At 48.9% G+C, this 17,244-nt stretch overlaps 1 protein-coding gene across 3 annotated transcripts in view; it reads left to right on the top strand.

The window, feature by feature from the left end:
• Nucleotides 1–10,857: 10,857 nt before the first annotated feature.
• NAALADL2 (N-acetylated alpha-linked acidic dipeptidase like 2) overlaps nucleotides 10,858–17,244 on the top strand; it is a 552,606-nt gene continuing 546,219 nt past the window's right edge. The window contains exon 1 of one of the 3 annotated variants that reach the window (XM_077348366.1): nucleotides 10,858–11,199. In XM_077348366.1, the coding sequence (XP_077204481.1) occupies nucleotides 11,157–11,199 (43 nt within the window). In that variant the 5' untranslated portion in view covers nucleotides 10,858–11,156. The remainder of the gene's footprint in view (nucleotides 11,200–17,244) is intronic. The other 2 variants (XM_077348365.1, XM_077348363.1) reach the window with 2 other exon arrangements.

Genomic DNA, 17,244 nt, shown 5'->3' with positions numbered 1-17,244 from the left:
TCTTCAAAGTAATGAAGGGTAGTTCCATGAAACCTTATAGCTACCAAAAGTTACAAAGTGTACCTCTAGGAATCACCAGCTCTATCGTAACCATAGAGTGACTGCTGCTTCCTAGAGCTACCCTTTGTCTCTCCTGGAAAAAAAACATCAGGCTGTGCTTATTTATTTATTTTAATCCTTGTGTGAAACTCTCCCACAACGTAAGGAGCAGCGGCAGCTGTAAAGGCTGGTTTGGAAACGCTGACCCAGTGGATGTTGCCATAAAATGTCTCAAAGAGCTTCGGGGAGAGAGAGAAGATTACTTGAACAATACCGGGAGCGTGAAAGGACTTTCAGTTCTATCCTGGCAGAGCCTTTCGGGAGCAGAATTTTTTTCTCCCCCCCCCCCCCAGTACATCATTCCCATAGCTTACACCAGGGGTAGTCAAACTGCGGCCCTCCAGATGTCCATGGACTACAATTCCCATGAGCCCCTGCCAGCGTTCGCTGGCAGGGGCTCATGGGAATTGTAGTCCATGGACATCTGGAGGGCCGCAGTTTGACTACCCCTGGCTTACACAGAAGTCAAGAGAAGGCAATGAGATAAAGTTCGGGGGAGCCAAAAAGGTGCGTCACTCATCGGAAGGCGCTAAAAGCTTGACAACTGGCTTGCTGCTTAATAGGGAATGTCCTACCGCTTTGGTTCTCATTGTTGCTAGTGATGCTCTTTGTACTGCACGGAAAAGGGGGGGGGGAAGCCCTTTTTATTTGTCACAGAATCATCTCCATTCAGCCGGGAAAGGGCCGAAACATCTAGGCTCTCTCGCCACCAGTATTCGGAAATCAAGTTAGCAGAGCCAGCTCCGAGTCTGCCCAAACGGTCGACGATGGTTGGGCTCTGAGAGACAACTGCACAGCTTCTCTATCACACGTGTGCACAAATTAACTCCCCGCCTGCCTCATGCATGCTTCGCAATGAGAAAATTAATTTGGATCAGAGAGGTAATTGATTTTCCAGAGATAGAATCTTTTACACAGATCAAGGATTCATTGTGACGTAACCCGTGCACCGATTTGTCGTTTGGCGGTGGAATCACCTGCCCAAGGAGGTGGGGAGCTCCCCCTCACTGGCAGTGGCTGAATTATCCTGGATACTTAGGCTCATCCTGCACTGATCAACCCCAGGGGGTTCGGCTGGATAGCTCATTCCAATTCTATGGGCATTTCCGCACCCGTTTAATGTAGTGAAATGCTTAATTTAAGTAGTCGTCATATTCCAGCCCCTCCATATGACGTCGCCAACATGCAGCGTCTGGGCAGTAACCGTACAGCTACATCCTCCATTTTAAAGGGCTTGTTGGGGAATTGCATAAAGTGGATTCCCCAACCTATTTAGTGCGAGCTACCGGAGAGCACAGAGTCTCTTGTGGCACAGAGTGGTAAGGCAGCAGACATGCAGTTTGAAGCTCTGCCCATGAGGCTAGGAGTCCAATCCCAGCAGCCGGCTCAAGGTTGACTCAGCCTTCCATCCTTCCGAGGTCGGTAAAATGAGTACCCAGCTTGCTGGGGGGTAAACAGTAATGACTGGGGAAGGCACTGGCAAACCACCCCATATTGAGTCTGCTATGAAAACGCTAGAGGGCGTCACCCCAAGGGTCAGACATGACCCGGTGCTTGCACAGGGGATACCTTCACCTTTTTTACCGGAGAGCAACCAGCAGGCAACCAGCAGAGGGAATGTATGGAGACTCAAATGCATTAAAGACACCTCCCTCTCCCTTGTTCCTGGGGATGGGAATGTCATTTTAAAAACATCTTACACAGAGGTGGGCAAACTGCAGTCCTCCAGATGTCAATGGACTACAATTCCCATGAGCCCCTGACAGCATTGATGTAGAACTGGCGTATTTTATATAATAAACCAATGTTGGCAGGGGCTCATGGGAATTGTAATCCATGGACATCTTGAGGGCCGCAGTTTTACCCCTGGTCTAACATCCTGGAGAACAAATAGGTGGACAAGCATGCAGGGGATGCCAGAAATAATTCCCGCCCCCAAATTGTAACACAAAGCATGCCTCTAAATTCTCCCCCAATCAGGAATGACATTAATTTTTTAAACTATCAAGACTCATGATTCCATAAGGGGGGGGCATTTAAAAAGCACCATGCATCTATGTTTAGATGCATAGGCATTTAAACGGAGAACTATGATTTTAAAAAAAATTAGCGGGTATCGCTGGCCCTTTAAAACAGAGAAAGGGGATTGGCTGCCTGGACTGATTGACAGGCAGAAGAGAGATGTGTGTAAAACACATTGCTCTTTTTTTCCGCCATTTCCAGCAGCAGTTGTGGAGGGTAAGAAGGCAGCAGATGAAAGCAAAAAGGTGAGGAGGGGCCGGAAGGCACGATGTTTAGCACTACGCCATTCATCTGGCGTAACGCTATTTTTGCTGATATGCGGAAATGCCCTATGATTCTGCGAAGCTTAAGCAGGCCAATGCTTTTTGTTTCTGGATTTACTGCAACTGTTCTCAGCATTCCAGGGGAGCCATTATTAAAACCTTTGAAGGAACTCTTATTGTTTTGACTTGTTGCTTTTTGGTTTGGGCTTTTTTTTTGCAATTCATCTTGAACCTCGCCTCGTGAGAAAGGTGAGTTTACTGTAAACAAAGCTATTATGTAAACAAGGTCCCTAGAATATGCAGAAATCCCTGGCTTGTTTGTGGGTGGCCTAGCATTTCAGCTTGGGGAGTGGTGGTGAGTGACTGGGTTGACTATTACTGAATCCATGACTGCGCAATCCTAAACTGACTTACAGCCTTCTAATCTCAACGAGGTCAGGGGATTTACAAGGGAGTGACTCCACTCTGGATTACCTTAAGGAAGAGCCATGCGTACTGGATGCAAAAGTGATGTGCATTTCAATGCCAGCCCATCATGCTAAATATCTATACCACACGTTTATTTTATTGATAGCAATAAAAGAGCTGCAGAAACCAAATTAACCGATCAGAGTCGGTTAACTCAGCCTTTCTCCACTTTTTTGACAGTTGAGAAACCCCCGAAACATTCTTCAGGCTTTCAGCAGCCAGAGAAGGGGTGAGATCTTGCAGAATATGGTTGGGAAGCATAGTCGTGTACGGGTCCACCCAAGGCCCCTCCTCCTTCCACCCATTCCAGGCCCATCATTGACCATGTGGGAAGAGAATGGGTTGCTCGACAGAACATATGTACCCAATAAATGAGCAACAAATTTAAGTTAGATATATATATTTTTTAACTCCCACCCATTCAGGAAACCTTTCCAGAGCCATCCAGAAACCCCAGGGTTTCATTAAACCCTGGCTGAGAAAGCCCGAGTTAACTATTAAAGCAGGTACTGAAGGCATCTATTAGCAATATCATATAACATTAAATTATGCACATTTCTCTCCCTTGCCGTGCAGTGGAAAAGCGGGCATGTGAACGCCGGCTTCTCCCCATTATTCATGGCAAGCCAATGTGACAGAAATGAGCTATTCCCTCTTGTTCAAACCTGCTCAGGTGTGGTCTGTACTGACTGTCTAAGATGAAAGATTAAATTCTATCTTGAAATCAGATTCCTCGACCAAGAATTCATCTTTTGGAAATATGCAAAGGCAGTGATGTATACTGTGGGAAACTCGGGCAGGAAGAACGGAGTGCCTTTTTCACCCTGGCTTCACTCGTGACCCGAGAATCCAAGACACGAAATGTCATGCAAGGAAATCTTTTGGATCTCTAGTAGAGATGCCTGTGAAAATGGCTCCCCTGTGTTAATTTCCCCCGGCAAACTGGGCATGAAATCCAACCAAAGTTGAAAACATTTTTTTCAGTTCGATGAGATTTGAACGTCTGAAAATGGCTTTTCAGGAAGGGTAGGTCACTCATTTAACTTACTGGAAACGCTCCTGGTGGGCCACTGTATTGAATGGGCACTGGCAGCAGAGACTTACATTTGCCTTCTCTTTCCTCGCCCCACAATAGACACCCTGTGAGTGGGTGAGGCTGAGAGAGCCCTGATATCACTGCTTGGTCAGAACAGAAGAAGAGTTTATTATATGCCGCTTTTCTCTACCCGAAGGAGTCTCAAATCAGCTTACATTTGCCTTCCCTTTCCTCTCCCCACCACACATACCCTGTGAGGTGGGAGAGGCTGAGAGAGCCCTGATTTTACTGAAGAAGAAGAGTTGGTTCTTATATGCCACTTTTCCCTACCCGAAGGAGGCTCAAAGTGGCTTACAGTCGCCTTCCCATTCCTCTCCCCACAACAGACACCCTGTGGGGTAAGTGAGGCTGAGAGAGCCCTGATATCACTGCTCGGTCAGAACAGTTTTATCAGTGCCCAAGGTCACCCAGCTGGCTGCATGTGGGGGAGCGTGGAATCAAACATGGCTTGCCAGATTAGAAGTCCACACTCCTAACATCTACACCAGGCTGAGGGGGTGTAATTAGCTTCCATTGCTTGAGTGGGGTGAGAAGGGGAGGGCTCCCCAGTGAGCATGTACACAACCATGTTTCCCAACCCTATGCTGCATGATTTTGCATCTTCTGGGGTTTCTCAAGGCCCAAAGAATGCTCCAGGGGCTTCTGAATGGTAAAAATATTAAGAAAGGCTGCCTGAGACAGTTCCACCAGGCCCATGGTTGAGGCCTAGAAGCAGCATTGAATGTCTGGCCTCCCTATTAAGATGCCCCAAACACCCACCCAACGGTTAACAAAGATACATTTTCAAAACCCCTTTTGGAAACTGCTGGGTTTTAAATTTTTAATTGACTAAATCAGAATTTTATGTTAATCTATTCTACATGCCATATATATTTGTGATGTCGTCCTCCGGGGAAGGACGGCGTATAAACCGGAAAATAAAACTAAATAATTTTAAAATGTCATTCTCAGTTAAAGAAACAGAACTGAGTCTGACTCCGGAGGCACCTTTAAGACTAACAAGGTTGTATTCTGGACACCAAAGAAGGACGTTGAAGAAAATCTTTCTGTGAAGGCAGAGGAAGACCTCATAGAAGTGAGCTAAAGCAGGGGAAGTCAATCTGTGGTCCTCCAGATGTCCATGGACTACAATTCCCATGAGCCCCTGCCAGCAAACGCTGGCAGAGGCTCATGGGAATTGTAGTCCATGAACATCTGGAGGACCACAAGTTGACTACCCCTGAGCTAGAGGGTCCAGCTTAGTGTAAGGAAGTCATACGATTTGACCCTGTGCTTTATTTCTGCCATCTCCCTAAGTCTGCTTCTATTTTTACAGCTATTTCTGCCTTCCTTTATGCTTATGGGACCCATAACCAGGAAAGGAGGCCCTTCCTTCCAGTGTTCTGAGAGCAATGAAAGCCTTTGAACATTTGCCTTTTGATGTTTTCTAAACTTTGTTATCCTGCCAATTTGAAAGGACTTATGAGCGTCTTATTTAAAGTGATGTGCCGTTGTACACACATGGAATCAGACCTTGGTCCATCAAATTCGGTATCACTCACCTGGACTGTCAATGGCTTTCCAGGGTCTCAGGTTGGGGTCTTTCCCCCTGGTCTTTTCAACTGGAGATGCCAGGGATTGAACCCAACATCTTCTGCATGCCAAGCAGATGCTCTGTCCCGGGGCCACAGCATTCCTTTTGAGACACAAATTGCTGCCAATGGTCCCCAAGGAACTTGGGCTGATGTCCCAGAGCTGCAGTTCACAGCTGGACTTGCCTGCAACAGCTGCAGTTGCCAACACTGGAAACGAAGTGACAGGAGATGTTCTGCACGGACTTCTAGCCAGAATGCTGGGCGTTTTTTGCTGGTACGGCTACCGCTGTTTGCACAATGCCAATCCCATCCATTGCAAAGCCATGTACTCCACTGCCCTGGGGTTCTTTATTACAAGTCCCAGCATGGTGTAGTGGTTTCAGAGCTAGACTAGTATCAGAGGGACCCATGTTTGGATCCTCACTCTACCATGTAAGCTCATGGGGACTAAACTGACACAGCCCAAGCTGTGAAGAAAGAAGAAAAATGGAGAAGTGGAGAACAATGCTAAAACTCATTTGGGAACCATGCTGGGGAGAAACGAGCATAAATACTTAAATACAAATCATACAACCACAAAATCATACAATCACAGAATCATACGAGTTGGAAGGGACCTCCAGGGTCATCTAATGCAACCCCCAGCACAATGCAGGCACTCATAACTTACCTGCCCACCCACAGTGACCCCAATTTCATGCCCAAGTGATCCCATCCACCAGAAATCTCCAGAATCCAGCCTGACCTGGAGGAAATTCACCTACCATCCTACAGTGGCAATCAGCAGTTCCCTAGGGATGCAAGGAAGGGCCACAAGAGGTAACCACTGGCACATCCCCTCCTGCCCACCCACTCACAATCTGCCTCAGTTCATAAAATCAGCATTTCTGTCAGATGGCTCTCTAGCCTCTGCTTAAAGACTTCCAAAGGAGAACTCACCACCTCACGAGGAAGCCTGTTCCACTGAGGAACCGCTCTGTCCGGAACTTCTTCTGGATATCAGACTGATGCAAATGCAGGTGTCTGACTGTTACCCCTACATTTGATGGGGAACATGAATGGGCATATCGAACTGCTACACCTATGCCAGCAAGGGAGTCTTCTGCTGGCCCTGGCTGATGACTTCATCAATCACTGCTGAGGAACAGGCTGCTCAAGGGCCCAGAGAATCATCTGGAGCCTGCCAGCAACTAATGAAAGAGGAGCACCTGGCCCAAGGAAACAAGCCCAGCCAGGCTCATTGGAAAGGGTAGCTGATTGGCTCCTTGAGGATGGTGGAGGCGGGACAAAGCTTGAAGGGAGAAATAAAAGCGGGCCTCACAGGTAAAAAGGAGGTAGCTTAATGGCAGGCAGCACGTCTGGGTGCTGGTCCAGTGCTCTGATGCAAGGATAAGAGCCTTCAGGGGAGAAGGGTCCTTGGGCTAGGAAAGGGCAGCCCTGACCATGAAACCTGATTGCAACTAGACATTATATAGGCAGGTAAGTACAGATGGAAAGTATCTTTCAGGCCAACAAAGTTCAATTCTGGGGTTTTGGGTGCATGCCCAGTGAAAGTTGTCTTTGAGCCTTCCCCATAGGTGAAAGGGGGAGGGTATTAATTGCCCAGAGGAGTCAGTGAGACTCAAGATAATAAGTATGGCTGAGATTGGATTAATTGTTGGCTTAATTGCCTGGTGTCCTGTGCCTCTCGTCAGTAGCTTGTTTCCTTTGCCAGGAGATGTGAACCCTCTGCAGGCTTGGAAAAGTCCTTTGGGGTCATAATTGCCTGCTAACAACAGGTTCGTGTGGGTAGCCAAGCTGGTCTTAACTAGAGGCAGAACAAAGTCATAGAATCATGGAATTGGAAGGGGCCATACAGGCCATCTAGTGCAACCCCCTGCTCAAGTCTGAGTCCAGCCTCTGTGCCTGATGAAGTGTCTCTGCATAAAACTGTGCATTCCTTGAATAACACCTTCCTGGTTTTAAAGATGCCACTGGATTCAAACTTCGTTCTGCTAATACCAATTTAGTGAGCATAAGAGATGCTCTGTTCTCCTACCTCAGATGCTTGTGATCACTGCCCTGATTGGCTGTTTCAGCAAAAAATTATCCTATGGCTGTACTTGGCTGTTGTGACACTAATTTAACAGGATTAATTTTTGCTTTATGTTCCCACTGTCATGATGGTCAGCTCATAGTCTGAGGAAGAGTGCTTGCACTCGAAAGTCTTGAATAAATCTTTGTTGATCTTAAAGGTGCTACTGGACTCTGATTTTTCAGGGGGTTAAAAGGTCCACCTTCTATATTTTTTAAAAACAACCTACTATATGGGTTTCCTCCCATTTGGTGCACTTAAGAACATAATAACTCAGCTTTCTTAATTAGATTGCCGTCTAAATTGTGATGTGGTTGTTAAATGTCAGAGGAGGAGTTGAGAGACCCCAGTTCGAATCCACAGTCATGCCTCAAAACTTGCTGGGTGACTGTGGGCCAATCACGCACTCTCTCAGCCTAACCTCCCTTGCTGGGTTGTGTGAAACGCAGGAAAGGAGCCTCTGGGGAGGGCAGTATATAAACATATATAATAAATAAAACCATGTAAGTTGCTTTGGGTTGTTGGTGGAAAAAGTGGAGAGCCAGCTTGATGTCATGGTGAAGAGTGGCAACCACTAATCTGGAGAACCAGTTTTGATTCCCCACTGGGTTTGATTCTTCACCCCTCCACATGCAGCCAGTTGGGTAGCCTTGGACTAGTCACAGTTCTTGCAGAGCTCTCTCAGCTTCATCTACCTGATTAGGGTGTCTGTTGTGGAGCAAGGAAAGGTAGGTGATTATAAACTACTTTGATACTCCTGGTAGTAAAAAGATCACCAAAAACAACTCTTCCCTAAATAAACAAGCAGCGATAAATGGCTCCTAGCACACCTGTGCATGCATGTACACCCACACACATATACACATACACGGAGCATAGGCTTTGGGTACACATGCTAGCTTGATACGCAGAGTAGTTGCCTAATAAGTTTGTATCTCTGTTTGTTTTTGCTCTAGCTGATAGCTGTGTAAACACCAAAACGAAATAAATCATTGACTCTCTTTATACAAAAATAAAATAAATCCCATCGGGCCTGTGGACTGATTCACGGCGCAAGTGTGTTTCTCCATGGCTTGCGATCTGTGCAGCGCGAGGGAGGAGGGAATGAAAGTAAATATTTCCTCAGAACACAAACTTGCTGCTCAGATAAGATTATCTTTGGATTGCTGTCCTTGGGCTAAAAGGAAGGAAGAGGAATCAGATGACTTTCATTTTTTTTGTCTGCTCTGCGTTGGGAGCTGGTTCCCCTTCTCTTAAGGTTACAGCCGAGTGGGTAAGTCACTCTTCTGGGCAAAAGGCAGGGCTTTACCAAGCTTGGTGTAGTGGTTAAGAGCGGCGAATTTGAATCTAGCGAGCTGGGTTTGATTCCCCACTTGTCCACCTTGAAGGAGGAGGCACAGGTCACGAGAGTAGAGTGGCAGGCCTTTTACCACCTATGCTAAGCCAAGCTACTAGCACCCTACTTGACCCCAGAAGATGCATGTGACAGTCACCTCTAGCACCCTACTTCACCCACAGTGATGCATGTGACAGTCACCTCTAGACTAGACATCTGCAACTCGTTCTACACAGACCTTCCCTTAACCTTGATCCAGAAACTGCAACTGGCCCGTAATGCTGCAGCCAGGATCCTCACAAAAAACGCCATGGAGATCCCACATCCGGCCTGCACTTCAACAACTCTGCTGGCTCCCAGTTGAATTCCGGATCAGGCTTAAGGTTTTGGAAATCACCTTCAAGGCCATACAGGGTTTGGGCCTAGTGCACCTGAGAGACTGCCTCCCTGCCTATATCCCCCAAAGAGCCCTACGCTCTGCCACTATCAACAGGTTGGTGATCCCTGGCCCCAAAGGAGCACATTGGACCTCAACCAGGGCCCCCACCTGGTGGAACGAGCTCCCCCTTCCTGAACTACCACAATTCCAAAGGGCCCGTAAAAGGGAGCTCTTCCACCAGGCATTTGGTTGAGGCCGACCGACTCAACATCTGGTGGTCCCCCAAACATCCACTTCCATGGTATGAGCCATGTGGACCTCCTACAAGTTAACTTTGAGAGCTGTTGTCACACTGTGACTCTGTTATAGTAGATTCAAATGAGTAGCCGTGTTGGTCTGAAGTAGCACAATAAAATTAGAGTCCAGTAGCACTCTAATACTTTGTTATAATTTGTCACGTTCAATTTTGGAACCAAAATGTTACTGCCACTATGTATATTCATGATGTTGTATGTAAACTGCCCCAAGTGTTCTGGGAGGAGGGGGGGATAGAAAATAAATTGAACAAACATAATACAATTCTGCAAAAGTGTTGTAGCACTGTAGGAATGCCACTGGAAATCCAAAATCCATTTGAGGGACTCTGGATTCCCAGTGGCCTTCCCAGTGATACAACATTTTTGTAGACTTGTATTGTTATGTTTGCTCGTTTAAAGCACAAACAAACAAATTGGGTGAATTCTCACCAAGCAGCGTTGTCATTACACAGTGGTTTCCCCTCATTTTTGAAAAAGCAGCTGCCAAGCCTCGAGGGCCAGGAAAGAGTCTGTCCCTGGGCTGTAAACACACAAGATCCTGCAATATCAGTCCCCAAGAGAAGCCCTGCTGAGAATATTACTGGTAGATTGCTATACTCACTGGGAGTAAGCCTCCTTGATCTCAAGGGAAGGGTCTGCTTCTGAGGAGTGCAGCACCAGAGTTCTGCCCACTGAACTTGAATACAGCACCTGATACATGGTTTCCAGGTGGGGCTGGCGCTCTCCTGGAATTCCAGATGGCAGAGATTGGTTCCCCTGGAGGAAAGGGCTTCTTTGGAGGAAGTAGGGGGCTCTGTGGCATTATATTGGGGTGGCCAAACTGGCTCTCCAGGTGTCCATGGACTACAATGACCATGAGCCCCTGCCAGCACAGCCATCGGGAGAAGCCACAGTTTGGCCACTCTTGCATTGCACCCAGCTTGCTCCCTATGGTGACCAGTACTGCCTTGGTTAATGCCTGGAAATTTAGTGGGGAAGGCGAGATTTGGGGAGCCCACCCTCCAAAGCAGCCAGTTTCTCCAGGGGATCTCGGCCGGCTGGGCATCCATCGGCGTAGTGGCAGCCCTCCAGGGGCCGCCTGGAGGTTGGCAACCGCAGCGCCCTCCCAATCCCCAGGTCTTTTCCCAAGCAGGAATTGGCAACCCTTCGCCACGTCCCCTTCCTGCTCTCTCCCCGGCCCAAATCTACCTTGTTCGGGGCAGCGCGGCTCCCGCGAGCCGCTTTCGGGCGCAAAGCGAAAGTAACCGCGGGAAAGGGAAAGTGAGGCGCGTCCCGCGGGCCGGAGGAGGGTCCGAACCGCAGGCAGGCCGGCGCCGGAGCGCCGCGGGGCTGTGATGTCAGCGGCGCGAGAAACAGGTCAGGCGAGCGCAGGTAACTCAGGAAGCGGGCGGCGCGGGCCTCCCCGCCGCGCGCAGGTGTACGGTTACCTGGCCCAGGAGGAAGTCAGCGGGTCAAACTTTGCCCGACGCCGACGCCGCAGCAGCTGGCCGCGCATAGCCAGGCCTGGCCGGCCCGCTCGCTCTGAGGCATGGGAGACGGCGAGGCCACCTGCCCGAAACCCCCCGCGCAAGGTAAGCGCGTATCCCGGTCCGCTCCGCCTGCGCACGTGGCGTGTGAACGGGCGGCTGCCGCCGACTCGCGTGTCTTTCCCAGCGGGAGGGACTCTCGCCCCGCGGCAGCTGCGGGCCGGTGGTCTCGGGGGCGGCTGGGGCGGCGCGTCGCTGTGAAGCGGCAGGAGCAAGTTCGAGTCCGGGGAAGACCCGAGAAGAAAGTTTGCTCCGACGTGTACGGTTTCGCGCGGGCGCATGCACGCACACACACACGCACGCACCTGCAGGTTGCCAGCCGCGGAGGCGCGCGTGCCCGCGGAGGCGCGTTGCCAGGAGGAACGCTTTGAAGGGCTTCGAGGGCGCCAGGCTTTTGTTTTGCTGGGGCCCTTGGCCGACCCACATTCATTGCCTCGACTTTTGCGGGTTGCCTTCGGTTGGGAGTCCTACTCGACCCCCACTCCCCCGCCACCGCCGCAATGACTTACTCGCAGTTCTCCGATGGGAAGGGAGCCGCCCCCACAAGCTAGGGACGCTGGAAATTGCAGTCGGGCTTCTTCTGGATGCCCCGAAGGTCGGCGCAGAAATTCGGATGGCCTGGCTGTTTTTTTGGTTGTTGTTTTTTTTTGGAGGGGGGTCCCTTAGCCTGACCCTAGAGTTGTTTTGGTAGTAGTAACGGTGGAGTAGAATTTATGAGGTTCTGTTTCCTTAGTAGGGGTGCACAGAGTAGGGGCTGGTTTATGCTACCATCTTGATTGTCTTTTTTAAAAATGCAAGGGAGAAGGACAAGGATGCCAACCTCCAGGTGGCACCTGGGGAACCCCCACTATTACATCTCATCTCCAGACCGAAGAGATCTGCTCCTTTGGGGAGGGGGGCAGATGCTTTGGGGGTGGGATCTATGGCACTGCATCCCATTAAGTCCCTGTCGTCCTCAGGCTCTGTCCCCAAATCTCCAAGAGTTTCCCAACTAGCTGGGAGATTCTAGCCGCTTTAGAGAAGCAGTCACTCAGTGGGGAGCGGATCAACACGAGTCGATAGGCCATCTTAGCCTTTCTGTAGCCATAGAAAAGAGCAGTCCAGTAGCTTCTTGAAGTCTTAACATTTTTTGTGGTAGTGTAGAAGCCTTTGTGAGTCGCTGCTCACTTCAGACTAGCTCACAGGGCTGCAGATAGAGATCTGGCTGGACCCAGGAGAAATTTTCCATCAGCGGAACAGGCCTTTTCCCGCTGCCTCCTTCCGCTGAAGCTCACCAATGTCCACAGCATTCTGTTCCTGGAGGATGAGGAGCCCTGAGGAGTGACTGTGGGAAGAAGGGTCTTTAGGAGTGAGTAAGAATTGCAAACTTAAATGGACTCCGGGGAATGGTAGAGGACAGGAAGGCCTGGAGGATCATTGTCCAGGGGGTCGCGATGGGTCGGACACGACTTCGCACATAACAACAACAACAAGAATTGGCAGGTTCCTCCAGTTTTCACCCATGACTGAGCGATAAATGGTCTCTGGAAATCCACTCTGCTTGGAAGTGAAGATGAAGGGAGTTCTAAGGCAGGGGTAGTCCACCTGTGGTCCTCCAGATGTCCATGGACTACAATTCCCATGAGCCCCTGCCAGCGTTTGCTGGCAGGGGCTCATGGGAATTGTAGTCCATGGACATCTGGAGGACCACAGGTGGACTACCCCTGTTCTAAGGTATGACCCAAAGATCACACAGGTGTTCTCGTTGCTACATCAGTGTAGCTCACAAGTCTGACAGAGCAACTGCAGATGAAACACTACAGATGTTCCCCCATATATTATTTTTCTGTCCTAGTCGGAATCCACAGTAAATTGATGTGGCCAGAGACGTTGAGTTGGCATCTACGGCTGTATCGGATGGTAGTTTGCCTTGTTTTATCAGGCGAATTCAAGTGGGTAGCCGTGTTGGTCTGAAGTAGCAAAACAAAATAAATCTTTGTTGGTCTTAAAGGTGCTACTGGACTCTGATTTTATCAGACGAAGGAAGCTTTTGACTCTTGAAAGCTTGCATCCTGGTCTTTAGGGTGCTACTGAACTGGAATGGCCTGTCCTCGGTCCTTCTGCGCAAGCATTGTCCCTCTAGTTCAGCGGTGGACAAACTGTGGTTTTCCAGATGCTGGCAAGGACTTATGGGAATTGTAGTTCATGGAGATCTGAAGAGCCACAGTTTTGGTCACACCTGCAGGTTGTCTCCTGTTCTTCCAAGCAAGCATATTCCACGTTCCATTTCCTAAGATTGTCTTGTGAGCTTCTTTGGACACAGTGATATGGACTGGAAGGGTTTTTTGTTTAGGCAGGCGAATGTTGCCCTTTCAAGGAAGAGAAAAGACTCTTTTGCAAAAGTTTGGGAACTGTCTGCCTTCTGGAGAGTCTTTTGCAGTGGTGGAGGAGGGTTTTCCTTTCCCCAGGGAGTACCTGGCTGTCATTCTTCCTTCAGGACAGTATTGAGTGCTTCCCAGGTAGGCTGATCCACAGTTTCCCCTTAGGATAATTGGCTTCAAGTGTTCTTTCTCCTTGGCTCATTTTGCTGCTCTCCTTAATCCCCTTAGGTGCGTAACTGAGAATGTTGCAATTCAGCTGTCATTGTGGCCAGGAGAAAGGCCTACAGAAAATGCTTCACCAGAACCTATTTTTCCTTGTGTATTTCCACAGTAGAGTTCTGGCCTGACCTGGATTATTACGATTATTAGATTTATAGACCACCCCTCTCTGCAAGTGGGCTTCGGGTGGTTTACAAAGTTTCTAAAACATTCCTAGTCAAAATTAGTCAGTCAGTCAGTAACCTTTTATTGGCATAAAGTCAAAATTTAAAACCTCCTATTATTCAAACTCTCAATCCCACCTACCCCACCCTAATTAGCTTCCATTTGGCCTGTGGATTGGCTTTTGGCTAGAAGCAAATGTCCAGCCAAAAGGAACCTGGAGAGGAGAGGCTAGCCCAACTGTGTCATATCTCAGAAGCTGCTAACTGGAAACTCTGTTCTTTGCCATTTATACTGAGACTGGCATGGATTTTAACAGGTATTCCTGGTGTACCGTTCCTTCTGATGGCTCCTGCATTCCCATAGCTCAGGCTTTCATGAAACCCTGGGATATTCCTTGATGGTTTTCGAAGGGTTTCCTGAATGGAAATGATTTTTAATATATATTGTTTAATTTGTTAAACATTTATCGAGTGCTAGGACCATACATGCTCATGTCGACTGCTTCCCCCCCCCCAAAAAATGGGCCTGGAGGGGGTGGGAAGGGGAGGGGCCTCAGTTGGGCTTCCCAACCACATTCTGCATGTTCACATCACTTCTGGGGTTTCTCAAAGTCTGAAGATTGTTTCAGGGGTTCATCAACAGTAAAAAAGCTGAGAGAGGCCAACATAGCTTGTTCCTGGAATACAAATTTGTTGGACACATGAAGCATGGGCCTGCTGCCAGGGCTGATGCCATATGTGTGTGTGTGTGTGTGTTGAAGCTTTTGTGATGCATGGCAGTGTTGGGCACCATAGAGATAATTGGTGGTAGTGGTGAATAACCATGAGTAATAAAGGCGTTTTCTGCTTGGAGTCCTTCTCTGTGCAATTATCGCTGCAGCATTCTCCATGCAAGTGTTCTGATGGTGGTTGAAGTGGGCGTGTCCATTTGTTGCCTAAACAAGGGGGAATCATCGGACGCCTACAAGACAAGGACAATTTAAGACTGGTGCTTTTGTGGTTTTGTTTTGTTTATAAAATCAAGCGTAACATGTCCCTGCAGTAGTAATCTGTAGCCCAGGTACATTTAGGCTGGAAATAAAAATGCACTGGACTTTAAGATACCATATCATTCCTCTTTTGTTTTCACTGTGGTGGGCTACCAGTGTAGCTCTAAGCAGGGTTAAGCCTGCTAAATCCATTTACTGCAGTGGACTTAGACGGGTGTGATGCTGTTTGGGATTGGACTAACACGGCTATTGCTTTATCCAGAGATTCTAGGATTGCTGGATGGCTGGATTCTAGGTGGCTGGATGTCTCCCCTATTACAGCCAGTCTCCTAGTGGCAGAGATCAGCTCCCCTGGGGAAAATGGCTGCTTTGGAAAGCAGATTCTATGGCATTATGTTCCAGTGAAGTCTCTCCCCTCCTCTTCAGCCTCAACCCCTAAAAACTCCAAGTATTTCCCAACCCGGAGCCAACAACCCTGGAGATGCCTGAAGGTGGGTTGAGATGGGCTCAGGTTGCCCCAGATGCTTTCAAAGAAACATGGAGGCCTCCTTGGGTAGGGACCATCCAGTTCTTTCCCAGAGCACCTAATTTCAGTCCATCTCACCTCCGAGTTTCCACCGCTCTGCCGAGCTGGGGTGATTTGCAAGGTCAACAGCGGCGACGGCAAAGTTTCCTTTCATGCCGAGCAGCAGCGGCGAGTTTAGAGGCAAGAACCTTTATGCCTTTCTTATCTCACTAGCGCTTGAAGCTGGCATTTCAGATCGTGACGGTTTCATTTACCTCCGGCTTCGCATGAAGCCCGGAGCCGGCAGGGTGTGACTTTTGGAGCTGGGTGGGAAGTCAGCGCCGAAGAACAGGCCTTTGGATGGCCGCTGGTTTCACAATGGCACCCGACTCAAAGAGAATCTGTCTCGCTTTGGAACCCTTTCTCTTTGCCGCTGCCTTGGACTGCATGAACACTTTCACAGCATTGCCACTATCTGGCTTTTGCTGCTGTTTTTCAGCTGCTTAGCGCGTCCTTTCGAACATACATTAAGGCTAATTAGGGATGCGTTATCAGCTCCGCGACATCGGAATGGATGCTCGCTTGCACCTCCGCCAGCTGTGTCGGATTCCTGAAGCACCAGGAAAGGGCACCAAATGCAAAATGTGTGTATTGAGTTCTTTGTTCCGAGCCCCGCCGACTCAGAAGGGAATGTCAGGGGAGGCTGATGTGAGCCGCTGTCAAGGCGCCCAGGGAAATGCTGCAGGCTTGGGGAAGAAACTAGATATGACCGGAGACAACGTTAGGAAGATCAGTCTCCTGCGGGGTCATTTTTACTGGGGAAAGCAGCCTTGGGGAGGGAAATCTGCAAGATCTGCCGTGTGGATTATTGAACAGTATAAGAAGGAAATCCTACAGGAGGCATGGGCTGGGATGTGGTGTTAGCATATTTAGATTGGGAATTTCCTGATAAGTATCTGCCCAGGCCCTGCTTGAAGACTGCCAGTGAAGGGGAGCTCCCCAGTTCTATAGGCAGCCCATTCCACTGCTGAACTACTCTCGACTGTGAAGAATTTTTCCTGATGTCTAGCTGGCACCGTTCTACATGTAGTTTAAACACCATTACCGCGGGTCCTATCTCTTGCTGCCAGCAGGAACTGCTCCCTGTGCTTCTCTAAGTGACAGCCTTTCAAATACTTAAAGAGACAATTCATGTCCCCTCTCAGCCTCCTCTTCTCCAGGCTGAACATTCCCAGGCTCCTCAGCCTTTCCTCACAGAGCTTGGTCCTATGACCCTGAGTCAGGGTCTCACCTAAACCTCCAGTCCCCTGCTGATTGGTCAGCTGGAGGAGATGCAGATTGTGGCCATATGACTCCCAACAGAGGCCAAAGTACAACCAGCACGACTTCCATCTTTCCCTCAGAAGCACTTTGGTCCTCGGTCGGATGACCGGCGGGTTCCTTTCTAGAATTGCCAACTCTCGATTTGGAAATCCCTTGATATTAGTGGCCTAGGGAGTAGGGGGTTTGGGGTGGGAATACAGCAGGCTAGAATTCTGTAGAGCAGGGGTAGTCAATCTGTGGTCCTCCTGTGGTCAATCTGGTAGTCAATCTGTGGTCCTCCAGATGTTCATGAACTACAATTCCCATGAGCCTCCTGTGGTCAATCTGGTAGTCAATCTGTGGTCCTCCAGATGTTCATGAACTACAATTCCCATGAGCCCCTGCCAGCATTGAATTGTAGTTTGAATTGTAGTTCATGAACATCTGGAGGAACACAGATTTGACTACCCCTGCTGTAGAGTCCATCCTTCAAAACCAGACATTTCCTTCAGAGAAGATCTCTGTCGTTTGGAGATCAGTTGCAATTCTGG

The sequence above is a fragment of the Paroedura picta genome, chromosome 8, assembly GCF_049243985.1.
Source record: "Paroedura picta isolate Pp20150507F chromosome 8, Ppicta_v3.0, whole genome shotgun sequence".
Lineage (NCBI taxonomy): Eukaryota > Metazoa > Chordata > Lepidosauria > Squamata > Gekkonidae > Paroedura > Paroedura picta.
The sequence above is the reverse complement of the archived record's forward strand: the minus strand, read 5'-3'. Positions and strand labels throughout refer to the sequence as shown.